This window comes from Cyrtonyx montezumae, unplaced genomic scaffold (assembly GCF_038088225.1).
Source record: "Cyrtonyx montezumae isolate F1298 unplaced genomic scaffold, pur_monq_1.0 scaffold_2, whole genome shotgun sequence".
Taxonomy (NCBI): Eukaryota; Metazoa; Chordata; class Aves; order Galliformes; family Odontophoridae; genus Cyrtonyx; species Cyrtonyx montezumae.
Genome location: NW_027071936.1, coordinates 48,404,190 through 48,421,263, shown reverse-complemented (window position 1 = coordinate 48,421,263; position 17,074 = coordinate 48,404,190). Strand labels below are relative to the sequence as shown.

General features: G+C 34.0%; 1 protein-coding gene across 2 annotated transcripts in view; it reads right to left on the bottom strand.

Annotated features, from left to right (window-relative positions):
- The window catches only part of ARAP2 (ArfGAP with RhoGAP domain, ankyrin repeat and PH domain 2), a 111,000-nt gene that overhangs the window by 49,759 nt on the left and 44,167 nt on the right, over positions 1–17,074 (bottom strand). For both annotated transcript variants that reach the window (XM_065735671.1, XM_065735672.1), the window contains exons 9-17: positions 14,834–14,949; positions 13,410–13,609; positions 12,501–12,586; positions 11,686–11,868; positions 9,350–9,524; positions 7,657–7,791; positions 4,621–4,765; positions 2,253–2,355; positions 913–1,111 (exon numbers count right to left, since the gene is read on the bottom strand). In XM_065735671.1, the coding sequence (XP_065591743.1) occupies positions 913–1,111; positions 2,253–2,355; positions 4,621–4,765; positions 7,657–7,791; positions 9,350–9,524; positions 11,686–11,868; positions 12,501–12,586; positions 13,410–13,609; positions 14,834–14,949 (1,342 nt within the window). The remainder of the gene's footprint in view (positions 1–912; positions 1,112–2,252; positions 2,356–4,620; positions 4,766–7,656; positions 7,792–9,349; positions 9,525–11,685; positions 11,869–12,500; positions 12,587–13,409; positions 13,610–14,833; positions 14,950–17,074) is intronic.

Sequence of the window (17,074 nt, the reverse complement as noted above, 5' to 3'; positions counted from 1 at the left end):
CTGCAGATATAATAAATATAAGTAATAAAATATCTCAGAGGAAATTCAAGTGTAAGATATATAGAGTCACAAGAGAATTCTTGATTAAAAACCACCCTTGTGGCATCATTAACAGCAAATATAAGGTGGCAATAAATCAATGACAGAAAACCCAATGGCATTTAGGAAATTTCCTGTAAAAACAGTCCATAGTCTGACAGCACTTGCAAAGAGCATCACCATTAAAAATCTAAATCATCTCCCTTGTCTATGTTACTTCAACATAAAATCTCAACTTACTTTTAACTTCCTTTATAGCATAGCAAATAACATTGCCTTGCTCAATACAGAAACAAGTAGGGCAGATAAACAGGATTCAAAGCAATTTACAGATAGTAATACAAAAAGGGTTATGGAAGACCATTTGTATAAATATTCTTATCTATTCCACATCATGATATGGAGAAAATATTATTTTTAGTATCAGAAAAAAATCTACTGGCCTGCGAAACAATTCTCCTAGAGAATTATAATTTTTTCCAGTACATTTGAATATTTTAAACTAGGCCTGTCAATCATCTCAAGAACATGTTCTGCAGTTAGCATTTCTGCAATGTCAAAAATATGAGACAATCATCCCAAAAGGTCATATATTATTATTCAACTCTGTATAGTTTTAAGAAAGACAATGCTGCAATGAAACATAACTTGTCTTCATTCATTACAAAGCTGTGGAAGCCTACACTAAGTAGGTGAAAAAATACCTAAGAAGAACATGATTTGCACCATATTTAGACAGGAGTTGAGAGAGCCTCTGGTTCATGCAAAAGAATGGTCAGTGAGATTCCCAGTGTTTGTCATTTTAAAATGTATTGGCTATGTCCTTAACTGTAGAGTATTTCCCGCACTCTAGATGTTAACCAAAATACTTACTTAGTTCTTGTAGTCTTCTTAGATAGATGGAATCTTCGTGAGCATTCTCCATTTCAAGACAAAAATGAAGGCTTGACTTTTCTATAGCAAACCAGCCTTTTCTCCATTGATCCAGGTTATGGCAATCTTTGTAGTACAACTGGCCAATCAGGTCACAGTCCCGCTCTAATAAGCATTCAGCTACAGGGGGAACAAAATGCTACCACAGAAGACAGGGTGAGTTAAATTAAAAAAACAAACAATCTCTTCTCCTAAAAAAAAAAAACAGACATTGCAAACCTGCAAGGATAAACAATGACAGCTGAAAAAAAAATTTTTTTTAGATTTATCACTCATAAAATCCTAAACACATTAAATTTAAATTATAAAAATCAACTATAGCAGACTTTTAACCATTCATACCTCACAATCCAAATATTTTTGTTTTTTAAGCTACAACTGTTCTTACAGGTAATGTGACTGTGAGCATTTGGTACTCCATCACATACAGTGCTGCTTTGTGAGTTGTTTCAGAAAATGAACAGAATTGTAACTATGAATAACTAAAATAATTTCACACAGTATCTGTATTACACAGAATTGCATGAGTTGGAAGAGACTTCAAGAGACCATCAAATTCAAAGCCTGCTAAAGCAGGTACCTTATAATAGGCTGCACAGATTCAAGACCCATCTGAACTCCTATATCTCTACAGATGGAGACCCCACAACCTATCTGGGCAAACTGTCCCAGTGCTCCATCATCTTTACCATAAAGAAGTGTTTCTGCACGTTAGGACGGAACTTTCTATGCTCAAGTTTTAGGTCATTACTCCTTGTCCTATCCCTACCCACCACTGAGAAGAGCCTGGTGTCATCTGTTTGCCTCCCATCTCCATGCAGATATTTATTAACATGTATCAGATCCTCTTCTCAGCCTTCTTTTCCCCAGGCTGAACAGACATAGGTTAATCAGCCTTTCCTCATACAGGAGATGCTCCAGGACCTTTATAATCTCTGTGGCCCCCTGCTAGACTCTTTCTATGAGATCCCTGTCTTTTGTGAAATGGGGAGTCCAGAATTAGACACAGTATTCTAAATGTGGTTTCACAAGGGCAGAGTAGAGGAGAAGGATCACCTTACTCAATGTGCAGCCCACTCTCTTTTTAACGTACCCCAGGATTCCTTTGGCCTTGGCCGCAAGGGATCCAAGCACACTGCTGGCTCACAACCAACCTGTTGTCCACTAGGACCCCTTATATCCATCAATTGTTTCTCAAAGGATTTTTAAGCTATTAAGGCCATTTTATTAGTTGTGCAAAGGCTCTTGGCCTAACTGGAAAATATAATCATCAGTATTACCTTAGCTATTGCCCAAGTCCATTTTCTTTGTGAATATGCAGTTTCAGCTCCAAACAGAAAAACACGTTCTGACATTAAATAGATTTCAAAGGTAAAGATGTCCCTAAAGCAAGCAGAAAGAAAAAGGCAGCAGTATTTAGTCTTTCTAACAATAGACATACACAAGCTCAATTTCTCTCTACTGTTCCATTGTTACATATCTATGGAATGGAATTAGTTTCTCCTCCAATCTCACGTATACAACTAAGGTAATAAACAGATGACATGTTTAGAAGCTACTTCATAACATTTTTTTCCAGCAATTCTGAAATCAATAAAAATGTTTAAATATAGTCATTAAAATTCAGAGGCAATACTTTGTTTTTTAAATTGCATGCGATTTCAGCAGGTATGTTAATGTAATGTTTTCAAAACATCTGAGTTTAAGCAGACTGAGTCAGTGAATAGGAATTTGCAAACAGCTTATCACAGAATCATAAAAATGTTGGTTGACATAGTCTTCTAGGTACCATTTGATCTAATTTCCTGATCAAAGTGGGACTACTACTAATCATAAATCAAACCAGCAATGGTTTTGTCTAGCCAAGCCTTGAAAGCTTTCAAGAACGGGCATTCTCCTGTTTCTTTTGGCAACCTGTTTCTCCTTACCACCAATCTCCTCATGGAAGTTTTTCCTATCATTCAACAAAATGTCCGTACGGGATAACGTAGACAGCAACTGACAGTCCTTGTACCACCTGCTTCCACCAACACCAGAACCAGTTCGTCTCTGTCATGTTTATGACTAGTCTTTTAAGGTACTGTAGCTCATTAAAAAATAATTTAAAAACTAGTTAAGCAGATGAACCCTGCTTTTTCAACTGTTTCAACTGTCAAATGTATATTTATTTATTTAAAGAAAGAAAGAAAGCAATCCATTTGAAGTCAGGTAGAATTTGAAAAGCAGTATTGTTGAACTTAATTTATGTTGAAGACTGACCCTAAGGTTTTCCATTTTAGTGTGATTTCCTGTATGACCTCATCCTAGAATACACATTAGGCATACTATTTCCTTTCAGTACTGGAGACTGAGGTTTGTCTAAATCTGGAAATCTGAACATGGATCAGTTCTTTCATTCTCACTGAGTACTCCAGAAATTACATGTAAGGATGTTTTTGAGACCAGTAGAACATTTTAAGGACAGAATATATCACTACATAAAAATATCAAACTCAGGGAAGCTTTCCTATAACTACCTAATCTCAGATAAAGCACATTAGGAGATTAGTCACTACCCTGAAGCATTCTGACAATAAGTTTTTAATTTAGGTGATACCCTGAAGTGGAACCATTTGCAGATGTAGCAAGAAATACAATATGTTCCACAACAGAAAAAAAAAAAAGATCTTTTTTCTCAGACAATGCAAACCTATGCTACCATAGATAAGTGAAGACTGTTTCTACTGTATTTAATAGCATGTTGAGGTACCACCAGTTTTCTTGCTCTCCCCCTTCTGGACAAACTTTGTTGTTGCTTTCTTTCCTTTATACTTCCTAGATATTTAATGAACAAATTTTTTTTGTGTTCTGTTTTTTGTTTTCTAGACACTTCTGCTTTATAGCTACAAATATGATGTATCATACCATAGAAAGACCTTGTTATTTTACATGCATGCGCACACAAATTTCAAAAGAAATATTATGGATTTTTTAGACAGATCCAAAGTACAAACTGAAGTGTTTGTTTCAACAAACATGCTACCCGAAAGAAATCAACCATCCCTGGCATGCAACTCAGACACAGATGAATCTCTATGTGAGGTTTTAATATACAGAGTGGATGTGTGAGAATTAAAAAAGAAAAGTGAGACAAAGAAAAAATGTTATCTTCAAACTAACTCAGTGTTCAACATTTACACTGCTGTTCTCAAATGCATAACAAAGAACAGGATTCAAAGGTGGACAGATCAAAACTAAGAAGATTGTGGAAAACTCTAATCAAATGTGTTATTATCAGAAACAAACAAAGCAAAAGTTTTTACTTGAGGTCAAACGTAAAATAAAAATGAATACTAATTTTTCAATTTATCATCATGTCATCTTTTAAGCACTGAGAACATCCATTTCAGATTTAATAAGAAATAGGCATAAATGATTTATGCTGCCCTTTAAAAATTACCCTATTATCATTGTATCACTATTTAAAAAACAAACACCAAACACAAATATTACTTATCGCTTATTTCTTGAAGTCAATAGAAAATAATTCAGCTTTATTCTAACTCGCACATCCAAAATTCAGAAATATAACAACAGGAACTGAAAAACTATAACAGAATCTTGGAAATGTCTCAGTTTATTTGCTGAACAATTAACTTTGGAACCTACCCTCTGTTTAAAAAGTACTCCGAATTGTGTACTACAAGACAGATAACTTCGCTGATGTCAAGCATACCATTAGGAGTGGTAGCTTTATCATTTTCATAGTAGCTCAGAAAGCCACTTTCCAGTGTGCACCATCTTCTGTTGCATTCTGTGGTTAAAGAAATAATGAAGTCAGTTGGTATAATAAAAATCAAATTACCTCCTTCTACAGAAGTTGCCTTACAGGATGTATAGACCTATTGTAACAGTAGTACATTTATGTTAAAATCTCAGTCTCATTGACTTCTGTGAGCAAGGAATTCAAGGTCTGAGTCAGTAGATACAATTTAACAAAGAGGAACTCTAGCATATGGTAGTTTAAGAAAATATTTTGAAATACTATATTACGAAATTTAAGAAGAGTCAGGCAAGATAGAAATTATATCCATTGTACACTGTGAAGAAAACAAAGACAACACTATAAGACGTTATTTAACATTCTCAAAAATATTTTTAAAGATATGCTACCAAAATAGAGTAGGATGCCAAACTGAAGAACAAATAAACAAATAGAACAACCTTTTCAAGATACATGTACAGCTGAACTCAATTCTCTCCTATTGCAGGTCCAAGTATCACATAACCTCCTCAAAAACACACTGCGTTTCCAGATTCTGTACCTAGCTTTTATAAAAGCTGGGTTCAGTTCACAGCACTGAATGATTTCTTGAGTTTCTTTCTGCAGCGCACAAGGGGATACCGCAAGTTGTCTGTGATGACAAACAAAGCACTTAAACGTTCAGCCCTTGGCACCGAAGTCAAGGCTGTCAACTGACTCAGAAAGAAATTTGTAACACAGAAATAAGTTTTAGACTTAAAGCACTAATTTAATATTTAAAGAGATCAAATGGATTCTGGCTGAAAGCCCTTTCAACAAATTGTAATTAAAAAGCCTACTCTTTGGTAGGGCCTAAAAATTAGATGAGTAATCTAATCTCCCGTTAGGAGCAAGTGATACCTCTCTGGTGCAGCTAGACTCAAGTCATCAGCAAGTCACAGCTGCTTCAACTGACGGTCTCATTTGTATAAAACTGACTAGATGGATCATTTTTTAGGGGGGATAATTTCTCATTAGAATCTCTGCAGGCCAAAGAGAGAACTCAAACTTTATCTCTTACCTTTCTTTTTTATGAAAACCATCAAACTATTTGCTAAAGATAGTAAGTAATATAACCGGAAGAAATAATACACAACTTATGTTTATATACAAAATGTATACATATTTATATATGCACGTTGCAGATTAATTCATGTTAATCAGGTTTTATAAAGGTAGAAAATAGCCCTTGATGAATGAAAAAAACTCAGGAAAACAGGGAAAAAATATTGCATGTTTTATGTTGTAAATTGTACTTATAAAAAAAGTTTATATTTCTTAATAAATATAAATCTTAATAAATATGTTTCTTAACAAATACTTCTTAATATTTTAAATTATCTTACTAGCAATGCGGACTTATGCACTCCTGCTGCATCTACCCCAGAAACACAACAGAAGATATATAACAGAAGTTATATAGATAACTCTTCAATTTGTACCTATTTACAGACTTACAGTCCACTTCTAATATACTATGTTTGAAGAGACCCTAACAGTATTACCTTGTATCTATTCTTTGCTCTTCTAAGTGCTGTTTGGTTTTTTTTTTTATTTATTTTTTTTATGATAAAAGCATACATTTGTCTGCTCCAAAAGTAATGCCTCATTTCTCACTATGTTAGCCAGTGATGCCAGAGGCAAATTTTGGTGACACGGCAGTAGAATTTGAACCTTCCCCCCAACATAACATCCCATTAAATTTTGTTGCCATTGAACAGATGGCAGCATAGGAGCAGTCAGACAAAATGATGTCTGACATGGAAATGCATATGAAGCAAAGATGGGACTGAATTCTTCCATGCTAATAAAATGGCACCCACTGACAAAATGAAAGATGAACTGCAGGGGCAATATTTTCCTAGCAACAATGTTTTGTAGCTGAGAATTGGCTCCACCAAATACTGTTATTATGCTTTTCGTATCTGCTTTGGAATGAAAAAGAGGCATTGCTTTCAGAGCCATCTATTTGTAGAAGTACGTGTATGTAACCATACATACACACAGCAGTAAATACAAGACGTTGATGGTTAATTCCTTTCTTCCCTGAATAAAATCAGTCCAGTTTCTGAGCAATCTACAAGAAATTCCTGCCCAGCAGCAGCCCAGGGCTCTTCCCTGGTGTCTTTATCAACAATTGTTTGAATACCTCGGCTAGGAATTTGTTCTGATAACCAGCCAATACTCTTGACTATAGGGAATCATTAGAATATGAATATTGGCATATATAGGTACTTCATCAAGATTTTCTCAGGAATAAGTTTAAACCAGAAACTAACTCATATTTCAAAAACAGACATCATTTGTTCATTTAGATGGAAGAAGAATACAGGAATAAAAAGGGGAAGTTACCTGTCACTCTTAATAATAATCCTATAAGAATGACTGTTGACTATATCTTCTAAGGTAAAGCACAAATTTCCATCCCACAGATCTTAATCTCTTATAATTTCTTTTAGATTTGCCCATTTCCACTCAGGATACTTTTTAAAATCTGCAAGCTGGAACTATAACCTAGTGGTTACTCATTTGAACATACTGAAAAGTTAGGAATGCTTTTTAGATATTGTAATTCCAAATGAAAGATACTTTTGTCAGCTACCAGCATCCTCCCAGTTATAATTAAACTAAGTGTTTGCAAATACTTTTATTTATCAATAACTTTTGTTAACTCAATCATTATTTACTAGATCATTTCCTTCATCTGTAAACCACTGAACAAAGACATTAAGACAATCAGGATTTTCTTTATCTGACAGAAGTCTGCAAAATCAAAAGAGGATATGTCACGTCAAAGACATTTTATCTTTTTAAAAGTACTGTAAGAAGTTCAAAAGAATCAAATTAATTTATATCATGCATATGCATGTATTATTCAAATGCCAAAAGTAAATGTGAAATACCTTCTTTTAATTTCTTCTCTGTAAGAAGCTTAGTTGAATTAGAAGAAACTTTGTATAGAAATTCACATAGAAAAGTGGAATGGGAAGAATCTTCAGAAAAGCCACTTTCAAAACTGGTATCATAGTTGGGGAAATCTATTAAAAGACAAAGAATTAAATAAAATATAGAACTACTACTATCAGTTATAACTGCTTCTTCATGTGTCTGCATATCTACAGATACAGAGTTGTTCTGTAAGATCGTCAAAATGGACTCATATTCTAATTTTTCTACTTTTGTAAATACCTTAGTTACCACATTGCCACTGTATACCACTGCTCGTCAGCATAACCTAAATATGGTTTTCTAATATATTATACTCCTATTTTCACCCCTTACTGTAACATACTTGAACAGAAGGGAACTGTTTCTCTTGAGGGCTCGTCTAGAATTTCACCACAAGCTCTGCTAATAGACATACGATGATTCAGAGAATTACTGCAATTGTACCATGACATCCTTTCTCTGAAAACACCAGCTCCAGCAAACAGCAATACTGCCTTGGCATGTAGATGGACAGAGTAGATAGCAAGTAGATAATATGGAGCCAAATGAAGCAAACTTCTTTCTATGGCCTTAGGACAATTCTACAGCTAGGGCAAAAACAAACAAACAACTGTGCATGCACACACAAGAAAGACAGAAAGACAGATGGAAAGCAAGAAGAAAAGCAGGAAAGAATCAAAGTTCAGCTGCATGATATCAGATACATTTGATATCTGAGGAGAAACTGGAATGCTAGGGGGTTCACTTTCTGCCAAACTTCTCTGCCTTTTTCTAGTAACCTCCACTAAAAAGGAATTTGTGTTCAGCCTATCTAGTGCTACTTTGCGGAGTTGCACGAGACAATGGAAAGTATGTCTGAAGTGCCTGCTGGATTAGCAAAACTAATTTTTTCCAGTATGAATCTGTGTGTGAACTTCCAGTCCCAGACTGCCTCAGGTACTGGAAAATCATTTAAAAAGTGAAGTCCAAAAATTGATTTTATGGGTACCAAAAATGATTCACTAGAACTATATTTTAAGAATATTTCAAGTGTCTGAAAAAAGTCATACACTGAGATCACACCTGCTGACATCCAGGGCCAAAATTTATCATCTGCTCCAAGCTACAACAACAGCTATGATCTGAAAAAGGGTAGTTTTCTAGGACAGATTCTACTACAGACTAAAGAGGAGAATTGTAATTTAGGAGAAGAATTTGAGACAACAGGTAAACCCAGGCACAGTAAGGGCAGATATCAATTTAAATAACTTGAAAAATAATATAAAATAAAATAAAATAAAATAGTAAAATAAAATAAAATCCCTATTAAGCCTTTTGATACATTTTTTGATTCTATGTACCCAATCTTCTGGTGAAAGCAAATACAAGCAAAGCAGATGAATTTTTTTCCTGTATTATTAATAAGCATACTGGGGTATGAGTCATGGCAGACTTTATCATTATCTTTTGAAGAACAGAACTTGATGTCCAAGTAAAATGTAAGTAACATGCACAATTACATATGCTGTCTGCTAAAATACAATTAAATGCCATTTTGCCCCCTCCTCTATACCATTATTGTTCAACTCAACACCATTTTTTCCTGAATGTTTCTTTTCCTGTTTGCTCAATATAAAATTAGACCAAAACAAAGAGAAAATATCCTACCTGAGAACTTATTATGGTAGAGAAATTCCATTTGCAGTCTTTGTCCAGCTTTCTTGGCTAATAAGTATGGAGTACTGTAAACAGGATCACCAGTAGCACACATTACATCAGCCCCACTGAACAGCAGCATCAGAGTTTCTAGCACATCTTGCTTAACTACAGCAGCACACAGGGCCTTATCATGTAGAAGAAAAATAAGAATTAAGTTTAAAGTAGAAAGTTATAGGCAACAAATACTTGTAATTTAGGTACGAATTCTTTCACATTCAGTATAGATCCTCTTCATTTTCTAGTTCTATAAACATTTGGAATCAGCAGAAATCATGAATTATGGTCTAAATCTACAAAAAAAACCTGCCACTTTTTTCCCTTGGGCATGCTAACATGAATTAATACAACTGTGGGGGCAAATTCATTGTTTATTTATATGAAAAATTCTCTGCCTCTCCTCATTTTTCTTCACATACCAAACCACTGAAGAAAACTACTTATTTCAGACCTCAACAGTTCAACCAAATAGACAAGATTTAATTCTTGAATGCTATTAGGAGGAAATAGGCTGAAATTGTGGGTAGTTTTTCAAAGTCAAGGTCACAGTCAGTAAGGCAGCTATTCCTTAAGGTGTCTTTATACTTGATGATCTTTAAGACTCAAGAAAGATTTCATCACATCCTAGAAAATCAAGTTGTTCTCTTTTTCCTGTGCATTAAGACAGGAAATCTCTTTTTTTTTCTCCAAGATGTTGTTCTAAAATATTAAAACCAGCAGTATCTATGCAATTACAGCAAACTATTCAATAAGAATTTCTACAATTTAAAATGTATTTAAATTACCTTGGTAATGGAGGAACTTTTCTGAAAAAATTAAGACAGAAGTCACTCAACACAAAAGTGTTCTAAAATTCAGCTGCTCTAATAAACACATGCAATCAGTAGGCAAAAGATAATATGGCAGAAAAACTCTATAATTACTTGGTAGTTGACCACTTCTTACATGGTAATGGTCTACAGAATTCCATCATTGCACTTCCCAGTAGTTAAAAGATTAAACCTCCACATCAAGAAAGATTTCAGAAAAAAAAACCAACAAGCTTGTAAACCACAAAAAGCTATTTTACTTCCTGTGTTTAACTGCTATTAATAAATTAATAAAAAAAAAATCCATGTTTTATTTTTCAGAGACAAACAGTTCCCCATAAAGCCTAAAAATATTTCCAGATTCCCATGAAATGCAGAAAACATAAAATCAAAACATACAGAGATGGTTATGTATTTTGGCTAAACATGTATTAAAGGTGGCGATATTTTAACTACCTTTGACTTCTGATTATAATACCTCTTCTAACATATCTTTGCAATACATTTTTTTAAACATGAGACATCTCTAGTTCATAGTATCACAGAATCTTTAGAATTGGATGGGACCTCTGAAGGCCATATAATCCAACTTTCCTGCAATGAACAGGAACCCGCACCTAGATCAGGTTGCCCAGGGTCTTATCCAGCCTCACCTTGAAAGTCTCCACAGAGAGGGCACCCACCACACCACTAGGTAACCTGTTCCAGTGCCTCACCGCCCTCACTAGTTCCAAGCACAGAAACTTTTAAATTGTATCACCTCTCCACAACTGCCGTATATCCTTTGAGACAATTTCACTAATATGTAATTAGCTCTGTAAAATACATACATTTTTAACTCCTCTACATTCAAAAACCTTAAGCAGTTATGACTGAAATCAATAGATAGCATAAGCCAGTCAAATGGACATAAAGCTATGCAGAAGTGATAATTAGTATTTCCTACTTTATAACTGTAGGCAATTTACTTGTGATATTTGTGCAGAAGGAAACATTAGGACTCACATTTTTCATCATTTCATTAATTTTAGCTTATTTTATTTCCTATTAAGTACAAGCCACTATGAAAGCATGCATGAGCTACTGTTGATAAACACCAAATCATCTAACATTGTAATGATAGATATGAGATGCATAATACATTTAAAAACATATTAAGAAGGAACCTAAAGAACCAAAGTGGGAATTTTCATCACTGAAGTGCGCATTTGGAAAAAAAAAAAAAAAGTATTTCTTGATCACTCTGATGTACTTATTACAGGTACAATATAGGTACCATAACCTTCTACAAACAAACTGGAAAAATATGAAGTGATGGAATGACACCTGCAAAGGCTTCCCTAGCAGGCCTTTTTCCACTTTGTGAAGCTTGTCAGTATTTTGAATTTGTTCCTTGGCAGTTTAACAGGATGACAAAAATGCACAGGAATACAGTTTACTACAAAAGTTATGGTAAAAGCTAATCCATTCAAGTATTACCTTATTCAATTGTTCCTTGGTTTTGTAGGGAAAAGGTGCTTTCCTGAATTTTCCCTCTTTGTATTTTTGTGTAATGAACGCAATCCTTTTTTCTGCAGGGGCATCCGTGTGCAGCTCTTCATCCAGAGGAAGATTTCCTGCCCAAAAACTGTTTGCTCTCTTATTTCCAATGACGATAAAGAGCTGAATGAAGTAAAAGAGAAAACAAATATCTTGAACTACTCTAAATAGTTTCCAGTTGCGATAAATGAAGGAAAAAAAAATAAAGAGTAAATTGCCTGCAGAAGATTAAATGGAAGCCTTTTATAGTTACTGTGTTCATCTATAAATTAGTAATAAAGCCCAAAGTTATTATTTTCCGGCAACAGCTACTACACTTCACAAAGCTAACCAGTTACAGTACTTCAATAAATATTAGAAAATACCAGTAGAACGTTAGAGACCAGCACTTGTTTTTGAAGAAAATACCAATGACTCAAGTCTCTAACAGCACCACATCTTAACAGCCAAAACACCTAACCTGGTAGTGAATTTCCCTTCTGCTCTCCATCAATTTCGCATGTCATGACAACTCTCCAGAAGCATTTCTGTTACTTTTCTTCCCCCAAAGCTAAATGCTTGATACAGACATTTCTTAAAACAAAATATTTCAAATGACACAAAGGTACAATATGCCCAGAAATGCTTGGTTTACAATAACAGAGACATATTTGTAGTATCTGTGCTTTAAAACTTCTTCTAAGTAAAGCAAAAAACTCTTGTTCACGTGATGCCTCTTTCAAGACATAAGACAGAGTTAGAATAAGTCAGTGTACCTCAATAAGTTCATTGCTCCAAATGCTGGCATCCATTTTTAAACTCCGGACCTTTGAATCTCTTGGTCCTAAAGATCTGTGCTGTCCTAGAAATCCAACAGCATTTTTACTTAACTAAAGCACTTAAACTGAGTTAACTCTTCTCCTGAGCTAAAAGAAATATACATTTAATGAAGGCAAATCTATTCTAATAGTTATTTTTAACAATTTACACTTCATAAATATATTAAAAAAAAAAAAAAAGGAGAGAGGAAGAGAGGGAGAGGGAAAAGACAGCAGGAAATGGATTGCATGTGGCACAGAATTCCAGTCTTCCTCAAGTTATAACTTATAGCTTTAAAATGCAAATTTTACATGCTTGATAGTAATTAATAAACAAAGGCTGTTTCACACAGAATATTTTGGAGTTTGTTTTCAAAACAAGACCTAGAGTTATGAAGCATGTATCTGCATTTAATACTTTTGGACATATTTAAATATAAAGCATAACAGAACCAGATTTTTCATAGTATCTGAAAATGCTATCCTTTCTGTCAGTAAAACGTCAACTGAAGTAATAGAATTAATACTCCAAATTTAAACTCTGCAAATTTTTATCTTTTGGATTGCAGCATTGCAAAAGCAAACCATTTCCCAAGAAGAGCCAGTGTGGCTTGATCTCCACTAAGTGTGAAGGATTATTCATCTGCAGGAAACCAATCATCATACAGACTGTTATTTATGCATGAAAGTGTTTTTAAAATAAGGATGTACTCAATACTAAAAAAAAAAAGTTATAATAATTTTTTGTTTGTCAAAACTTCCAAAAGAATGGCACTTCAAAAATAAAAAAGACAATTCAAGGACATAAACAGATATGCAAATATGACATTTTGTAGAACCCACACAGTCTCTCATTAATTACTCTACCTGCACACTTCTTACAAATGACAACACAGAGATTGATGGATGCCCAATCAGGATTGGGAGCTTTACAGTCAGCACAGCTCCTGTTGGATTCATTGAACCAAATCTTCTCAGCTACTTCATAATCAGACAGAGTTTCTGCTATCGATTGCTGCAGTGCTTCAATCCAGTCTTGTTTCTCTCTTTCCGATTCTGCTGTAAAGCTGAAACAATTGACTTTTCTACATTATTGATCTTTATTTTAAAGCCCAATTAAACAGAATCTTTAGTCTCTTATTTATTACATTTATATCTGAAATCTCTGACAAAAAAATTCCACTACACACATATAAATGGAAATTATTTTTTATTTTCACCAGTGAAAATTCCTTCAGTCTTTGTTTTGTTATCAATAAAAAAACACTGCTAGGATGAGCTACACAGCTTTTGTAACATTTGTTATGTTTCTGAGTTACTTTCATCTATTTTTTTTTTAAAGGTCAACACATACCAAACATGGCCTGACTTTTTTTCAAAAAAAGTGTAGAACAATTTGAATAAACTTAGTGAGTTACTGAAGAGTAAAAGCAGACTTGCAACCTAACAGAAAAAATTGCTTTCCTTTTAAATTGATCCTTTTATAAAACAGAAATAATAATAAATGACCACCAATATGGGGATGGCTTAGATAAAGTCAAAGATCTACTTATCTACTAACTAGCCACAAACTCAAATCATTGATCAAAACAAACTTATTTATTCTCTAGACCACTGAGAATGAGAGAACACTGTTTGCATTTCAGCCTCCTTTCTCAAGATTAACACTTAGTCATACATAGAAAACCATGCAATTTATTCTTCTCCTGTATTACCAAAATTTCATTTAAAAGAACTATCACATTTAAGAAAAAAATTATTATTAGCATATATTTTTATTTTCTTAAAAAAATTATTACAAGTCAGAGCATCAACCAAAGGAAATTATTCTACTGATTTCAACAGAGGATGTTTTTACAAGGGATAGTACATAACTAATTAATTTCTTGTAAAATAAAATCATTAATATTAAATGAATGCAGGAGGATTTTACTACTGCAGTTTGTCATAAAGATGAAGGAAAGTTTCCAAAGTGAGTTTTTCTTTTCTTCTGCCCTTGTACAGAATGAAAAAGATGCTGATATAAAAATATGTATTTGTGGACATAGGACGTCTAGTTAGGGACGTAACAAATGAAGCACAAAGTTAAACAGAGGAAAGACAATTCCTCCATTATCTGGGGGAAAAAAAGAAGTGAGCATTTTTAATAAAAATGTTATCTTTTAACTAAACTAGGTTATGTTAGTACCATATGAAGCGATATTTTTTCAGCATATTAGTTATTTGTATATTTTGTACTTTAATAATATTAGTTACATAATATAAAATATTGCTAGTATTGAAGTTCTCACCTGAAGCTTCTGTAAGGAGTAATTATTTCAAAAGATTGTTTTGCAGCCCGATCCACTTGTTTTACACTTGCCACATTCATAGGGATTAAGGTGATACCAAATCCTGTCTTAAAATCCTATGGAAAAGGTAATAAAAGTTTGTGTGGTTATTATTATTCAATAAGCAAACATGTACAAAACAATTAAATCAGCATGGTCCAAAAATCCAAGAATGGTAATACAAATATTGGCCCCAACATGCAGGCCTCCTCCTAAGTCATTAGGAGACAAATAAATCTATACAGAATTATGTTCAAACACCATCCTTCTAAGTTGCTAAAATGATCTTGCTTGATTGTTAGAAACATGAGCTGTAACTATTAATAAAAAAAAAAGTTAAACAACTATGTGAAATTGCTGATGCAAAATGGAAGAACCTAGCTTAAATCATGTTTTAGTGGACAGATAATATCTATCTAACAAAGTCTTTTTCACTGACAGCAGTTTTGTCTGCTTTTAAACAGACTGATGTTAAGAAAAATAATTACACTTCACAAAACTCTTTTCACTTTATTCATCTATTTCAAGGCTGAGCAAATAAAAAATATTATTTTTAGCCACAACTCGTAAAGCTATGTCTAACAGAAAATAGAATATGATTTCGTGCATTTCACCATAAAAATTTATAAAAAGTAATAGCTTTTCAATAAGTACTCTGGATTAGCCACTCTTCACATAATCATTTATTAGATATTTCTACCTTTTCCTTTACCCTCATATATCCTGCAACAAACATTTTTATCATTCTCCACGATCTTTCATCCCTTTCTCCCACAGTTTTCCTTTAAAACAATGGATTTGATGCTGAACTATCTGTTTTAGAATAGAGCAGAGCTTTGTTAAACCTACACAGTCTTCTAATTCATCCTCAAAGACTCGTTCTATGGGAAAGAACTGGGCAGAATAATCTGTTTTTGAGCATGAATTTGACAGCATTCTCTGCAGCAATGAAGCATTCAGACATGATCAGTACAAAAAAAAAAAGCGTGAAATAAGATTAAAAAAAAAAAGGATGGAGGACAGAAAAATTTAATTATTAAATTAAATGAACAACAAAGAATGAAAAAAATAACCTTTAACTTCCTTGAATTAAGTGGTTTCTGCTTCTGAGATGTAAATTGGATGCAGGTTTCAATTATGTCTATATTTGGCCTTTAAAAGTCCAGATTCTTAAAAGGCAAGTAATGAGACTATACTTGTATATTATTAACAGCACAACACATTCCTTATTAAAGAAATGCTGAATGACTGCCAGAAAACATGATTTATAGTAGCTTAATATACTCTTCTGTCCAGATTAGTTCACTGGAGGCAGAAAAGAATAATGAAGAAAAGATGACTTAAATAAGAACTACCATATTGAGCCATATCAAAAGTTCACCTAGAACAGAGCATCCCTTTAAGCATTTGCTACTGGCAACTGTCATAAAAAGAACGTAAATAAGAGAAGGTAAATCCTCATCTTCCCAAATAAGCTTCCAGCAATCTAGGGACTTCCAGCTCAGAAAGCCCATCAAGCAATCAAACTTAATATCCATTGACAGCCACATCCTAAAGGAATTTAAACAAATGCATGCTTTATGGTTTCCACAGCATACTCTGTAAATTTCCTAAATGTCAAAAAAGTATTTCCTTTTGAGAATTTCATTACACCGTTGGAGAAAGCGAGTAAACTTTATTTATCTACCTAGTCCTTACTATTCTGTCTTGAAAATCTCTATCCTGTATTTCCTTCAGCTCATTCTATTTCAAGCTATTTTCAGTGTTCTATGAAAAGCTGAAAGGGTGGGGATGCCAGAGGTGCAGAAGCAATCCATTCTGCTCACTATCCCAGCTGCTGCTACTATCCCAGTCCTCCTGGCAGTAGGGCATCCCAATTGTTGCCTTCACTCAGCCAACTGCACCCAGCACCCTTAGAGCAAAGAGAACGCACCCTGCAGGCATTGGATCTCACATACACATTCACTGTAATTACAGCCACTCTCCAGACAGCAGTCTGTTGTGCTTGAACCCAAGTATGCAAGCACTCTGTAATGAAATACATCGATTTCAGTATCTTTTAGGCACACCAACCCTCCAAAACTGTACACAGTCAACAATCCCATTAAAAATAACTATTCTCACATTTTAAATTCAGTGACCGTGTGAGAACTGAATTACAGCATGAGGAATGTCAGAAAGGTTAAGAAATTAGAAGCGAGG